The sequence below is a fragment of the Loxodonta africana genome, chromosome 5 (genome assembly GCF_030014295.1).
Source record: "Loxodonta africana isolate mLoxAfr1 chromosome 5, mLoxAfr1.hap2, whole genome shotgun sequence".
NCBI lineage: Eukaryota > Metazoa > Chordata > Mammalia > Proboscidea > Elephantidae > Loxodonta > Loxodonta africana.
In genome coordinates this window covers 162,897,230-162,903,229 of record NC_087346.1, presented here as the reverse complement: position 1 = coordinate 162,903,229, position 6,000 = coordinate 162,897,230, and the positions used below count along the sequence as shown (strand labels likewise).

General features: G+C 51.3%; 1 protein-coding gene across 7 annotated transcripts in view; it reads left to right on the top strand.

The window, feature by feature from the left end:
* The first annotated feature begins 588 nt into the window (after positions 1 to 588).
* The window catches only part of PIGG (phosphatidylinositol glycan anchor biosynthesis class G (EMM blood group)), a 93,006-nt gene continuing 87,594 nt past the window's right edge, over positions 589 to 6,000 (top strand). For 6 of the 7 annotated variants that reach the window (XR_010322185.1, XM_064286254.1, XM_064286255.1 and 3 more), the window contains exons 1-2: positions 589 to 850; positions 3,046 to 3,251. Coding sequence is in view for 5 of the 7 variants with exons in the window: in XM_064286254.1 (XP_064142324.1) it covers positions 697 to 850; positions 3,046 to 3,251 (360 nt within the window). In the remaining 2 variants the exon portion in view is untranslated. The remainder of the gene's footprint in view (positions 851 to 3,045; positions 3,252 to 6,000) is intronic. The other variant, XM_064286256.1, reaches the window with a different exon arrangement.

Sequence of the window (6,000 nt, the reverse complement as noted above, 5' to 3'; positions counted from 1 at the left end):
GCCGCGGGGGAGTGAGGGGAGCCTCGGTGGAGGCTTCAGTGCCTGCCTTCTGTGCTGGTTCCTCTGCGTCTGTCCGCCAAAAGCTCTTTAGGGGCTCCACCCGGCCCCCATCCGCCAGTTCGCCCGACCAGTCTCAGCCTCCTTTCTCCTGGCCTCACCTCTGAGCGCTGTGCTAGCTTGGGCTCTGGCCTTGCGCCTGCCCACCCCTCCCATCAGGGCCACTCCCCATCCTCTGATCCTTCACCCGGGCCACGGCCTCCCGGAGTGTCCCTGGTCCGCCTGCATGGCAGGAAGTCATCTAAGGACTCTGGGATTTTGTTTGTCCACCTGAACAGTGGGTCGGTAACACTTGAGTCACCAGGCTAACGGAGGAATAAGTGCGGTCATCTGTGTGAAAGCGCCTAGCTCGGGGCAGAGAATTCACGAAGTGTCCCAACAAGCTGTCACACAGACAACAGCCAAAAACCACGCGGTGGGCGGAGCTGGGGACGAGACGCGCCAGGAACGCGGCCCCGACCTCCCGGCAGCCTCACGGCCAGCAGAGCCCGCCCACTTCGTTCGTATTTCCGGCGCGCCGCCGGACGTGACGACACGCTGGGAGCCGGCGGCTTCTGCTCTGAGGGGTCTCTGCGGCACCGGGAGCTGCTCCGGTTCGTCGATACCGAGCCAGCGACCCGGGCCCGGCGGGTCAGCACGATGCGGCTGGGCGCGGGGACCTTCGCCGCCTGCTGCGTAGCGATCGAGGTGCTCGGGGTCGCCATCTTCCTTCGGGGATTCTTCCCCGCTCCAGTTCGCTCCTCGTCCACGACGGAGCATCGAGCAGAAAGCCCAGCGCCGGAACCCTCGGCGGGTACGGCCTCACCTCCCTGGAGAGCGTTTCCTCCAGGGGCTCCCAGTCACTCCCTCGGGGTGGGGTGGCGTTGCTCCTTGCAGGGGTCCTTCTGCTTGGCCTGCTGTTCCCTTGTGGTCCGCACGCCCAGGAACCCTCCTCTTACCGCTCCACGCTCTTTGGATATAGATATTCTTCCAAATTTCCCCCACTACAGAAACCATCACTACTGCTCCCACCTTATCCTCTCCCGGACCACCACAACGCCCCCACCTTAGCCTTTCCCGGACCACCACAGGGTCCCCCACCTTACCCTCTCCCGGACCACCACAGGGCCCCCCGCCTTACCCTCCTCGCCGACCATCACAGGGCCCTAACCTTACCCTCCTCGCCGACCACCACAGGGCCACCACCTTACCCTCCTCCCCGACCACCACAACGCCCCCACCTTACCCTCCTCCCCGATCACCACCGGGCTCCCACCTTATCCTCCTCCCCGATCACCACAGGGCTCCCACCATACCCTCCTCCCTGACCACCATGATGCCCCCACCTTACCCTCTCCCTGACCACCACAGGGCTCCCACCTTACCCTGCTCCCCTACCACCACAGGGCCCCTACCTTTCCTTACCGTCCTGCCTGACCACCACAACGCCCCCACCTTACCTCCCCGATCACCACAGGGCTCCGACCTTATCCTCCTCCCCGATCACCACAGGGCTCCCACCTTACCCTCCTCCCCAACCACCACAACACCCCCACCTTACCCTCTCCCTGACCACCACAGGGCCCCCACCTTTCCTTATCCTCCTCCCCTACCACCACAGGGCCCCCACCTTACCCTCCTCCCTGACCACCACGGGAGTCCCACCTTTCCTTACCCTCCTCCCCACCCCCCGACCACCACAGGACCCCCACCTTACCCTCCTCCTCGATCACCACAGGGCCCCCACCTTACCCTTCTCCCCGATCACCACTGGGCTCCCACCTTACCCCCTCCCCGATCACCACAGGGCCCCCACCTTTCCTTACTCTTTTCCCCGATCACCACAGGGCTCCCACTTTTCCTTACCCTCCTCCCTGTTTACTGCAGGGCCCCTACCTTTCCTTACCCTCCTCCCTGATCTCAATAGGGCCACCACCTTTCCCCAGCATTACTTATCTAATGGAAACCATGGTGGCATAGTGTTTGAGTGCTGCGGCTACTAACCAAAGGGCCAGCGTTTTGAATCCGCCAAGCGCTCCTTGGAAACTCTATGGGGGCAGTTCTGCTCTGTCCTAAAGGGTCGCTATGAGTCAGAATCCACTTGACGGCAGTGCAGTGGGTTTCATTTTTTTTGGTTTTTACTCATCTAATAACCACCTACTCACACCCCCCACCCCCCACCCCACCCCCCCCACCCCCCCCCCCCCCGCTTCTCCTGAGTAACTTTTGAGTCACTCCTGTTTTTTGGAGTCCTTTCGGCCCAATAGGATACAACAGGTAAGCTTCCTGCTGACCTCCTTGGAGTTTCTTCTGTGACATTTCTACCAGGACCCTTTTCTTTCCAGTGTTAAGGCCCCCCCTCTTTAGGCCCCTTGGTAGCCTTTACCTGCCTAGCAATACACACTTGGTAGAGGCTCTCCCTTTCCAGGCCAGGTTTGTACAGTACCATCCACTGACTGTGTGAACAGTCTGTGAACACTTGCCCATTGTCTGCCTGCAGTGCTGTGTTTTAGGTCTAGCCCACTAAATGCCACATTCCAAGACCTTAATGTCGGAATGCCATGTCCCAGTATTTCACATCATGTGAAAGCTTCTGATTTCATCTCATCCCCACACCTATTCCTTGATTGATTCCTTTTTGTCCCTGGAACCTCAAGGTGGGACTACTATTCTTTAGTTCTCCTCTAGCTAGACATTTCACTACTGCTGGGGCTTGGGTGGAAATCCTGGTGGCGTAGTGGTTAAGAGCTATGGCTGCTATCCAGAACATCAGCAGTTTGAATCCACTGAGTGCTCCTTGGAAACCCCATGGGGCAGTTTCACTCTGTCTTACAGAGTTGCTGTGAGTCGGAATTGACTCCACGGCAATGGATTGGGGCTTGGGTGAGGACATGGAGAATGACAGGTGTGTGCTGGAGAAGTAGCAGGAGCTGGATTCTGAAGGTCCTTGAATGTTAAATAGAGTCTAAAATTCAACTTTTGTTTTTTCTTCTTTCAAACTCGTTTTAGGAGCCAGTTCCAACTGGACTAAGCTCCCACCACCTCTCTTCGGTAAAGTTGTCATTATGCTGATAGACGCCTTGAGGGACGATTTTGTGTTTGGGTCAAAGGGTGTGAAATTCATGCCCTACGTGACTTATCTTGTGGAAAGAGGAGCATCTCACAGTTTTGTGGCTGAAGCAAAACCACCTACAGTTACTATGCCTCGAATCAAGGTAAACCGTTTGGCTTCATCGTTCTGTAAATTTTGGCATTTTTGGAGGTTTAGAGGAGCTGTCTGTAAACTTTCATTCAAAATTCAGGTTTGACTAAATGAACTTTACTTTGGTGCTGTCAGCTTTGCTGAGGCAACAGAATGCTGACAAAGCCTCAGAAACAGGATAGGGGTGAGACCTGTGAATTACACCCCTTATCAGGTTGCCAGAAACCCTCATGGTATAGTGCTTAAGTGCTCTGGCTGCTAACCAAAAGGCTGGCAGTTCAGATCCACCAGGCGCTCCTTGGAAACTCTGTGGCAGCTCTGCTCTGCCCTGTAGGGTCGTTATGAGTTGGAATCGACTCCACGGCAATGGGTTTGGTTTTTATCACGTCACCAGAGCATGTGCTTTAGGAGAGGCATGAAGGTTGTGAGATAATATTTAGAGCCAGGTTTCCAGGCCAACCCAAGAGGTACCATCCTCCTTGGTGACCTGCTGACCTCCATGGGTCAGTTAGAACCCTAGGTTTACATGCAGAAGGACCCTTTAAGGTTATCAAGTCTAATCCCTTGATTTTACAGATGAGGAAACAAACTCAGAGAAGTTAAATGGCATGTCCCAAACTGTGTATGATGAGCAAACTGGTACTCTCTGGCCTTGGCAATTGTTGCTGCTGCTTCTATATAAGGTTTCAGGTGTTCAGCTTAGTGATAGTGGATAGTGTATCACCCAAGAGATTCACTGGTAAAGAAGTAAAGCTTTATTGACGATTTTAAGAACTGTTTACTGAGCAGCTGCTGTGTGCTTATATTTTAGTGGATGTACAGTTGGGAACCCCCATGTGTCTGTCAGTTTGTCGTACTGTGGGGGGTGTGTGATGCTGGAAGCTGTGCCACCAGTATTCAGATACCAGCAGGGTCACCCCTGGAGGACAGGTTTCAGCTGAGCTTCCAGACTAAGACAGACTAGGAAGAAGGACCCGGCAGTCTACTTCTGAAAAGCATTAGCCAGTGAAAACCTTATGAATAGCAGCAGAACATCATCTGATATAGTGCTGGAGGATGAGCCCCCCAGGGTGGAAGGCACTCAAAAGATGACTGGGGAAGAGCTGCCTCCTCAAAGTAAAGTCGACCTTAATGACATGGATGGAGTAAAGCTTTCGGGACCTTCATTTGCTGATGTGGCACGACTCAAAATGAGAAGAAACAGCTGCAAACATCCATTAGTAACAGGAACCTGGAATGTATGAAGTATGAATCTAGGAGAATTGGAAATCGTCAGAAATGAAATGGAACACATAAATGTCGATATCCTAGGCATTAGTGAGCTGAAATGGACTGGTGTTGGCCATTTTGAATCGGACAATCATATAGTCTACTATGCTGGGAATGACAACTCGAAGAGGAGGAATGGTGTTGCATTCATCGTGAAAAAGAACGTTTCAAGGTCTATCCTTAAGTACAACGCTGTCAGTGATAGGATAATATCCATACTCCTACAAGGAAGACCAGTTAATACGACTGTTATCCAGATTTACACACCAACCACTAAGGCCAAAGATGAAGAAATTGAAGATTTTTCCCAGCTTCTGCAGTCTGAAATTGATTGAACGTGCAATCAGGATGCATTGATAATTACTGGTGATTGGAATGTGAAAGTTGGAAACAAAGAAGGGCAGGTAGTTGGAAAATATGGCCTTGGTGATAGAAACAATGCAGGAGATCGAATGATAGAATTTTGCAAGATCAACGACTTCTTCATTGCAAATACCTTCTTTCACCAACATGATCGGTGACTGTACACATGGACCTTGCCAGATGGAACACACAGAAAGGAAATTGACTACATCTGTGGAAAGAGACGGTGGAAAAGCTCAATATCATCAGTCAGAACAAGGCCAGGGGCCGACTGTGGAACAGACCATCAATTGCTCATATGCAAGTTCAAGCTGAAACTGAAGAACATCAGAGAAAGTCCACGAGAGCCAAAATATGACCTTAAGTATGTCCCACCTGAATTTAGAGCCCGTCTGAAGAACAGATTTGATGCATTGAACGCTAGTGACCAAAGACCAGACGAGTTGTGGAATGACATCAAGGACATCATCCATGAAGAAAGCAAGAGGTCCCTGAAAAGACAGGAAAGAAAGAAAGGACCAAGACGGATGTCAGAGAAGACTCTGAAACTTGGTCTTGAGCATCGAGCAGCTAAAGCAAAAGGAAGAATTGATGAAGTAAAAGAACTGAACAGAAGGGCCTCTCAAGAAGACAAAGTAAAGTATTATAATGACATGTGCAAAGAGCTGGAGATGGAAAACCAAAAGGGAAGAACACGCTCGGCATTTCTCAAGCTGAAATAACTGAAGAAAAAATTCGAGCCTCGAGTTGCAATAGTGAAGGATTCCATGAGGAAAATATTAAATGACCCAGGAAGCATCAAAAGAAGATGGAAGGAATATACAGTCATTATACCAAAAAGAATTAGTCGATATTCAACCATTTCAAGAGGTGGCATATGATCAGGAGCCGATGGTACTGAAGGAAGAAGTCCAAGCTACTCTGAAGGCATTGGTGAAAAATGAGGCTCCAGGGATTGACGGAATATCAATTGAGATGTTTCAACAAACAGATGCAGCGCTGGAGGTGCTCACTCGTCTATGCCAAGAAATATGGAAGACAGCTTCCTGGCCAACTGACTGGAAGAGATCCATATTTATGCCTGTTGCCAAGAAAGGTGATCCAACCAAATGTGGAAATTATTGAACAAC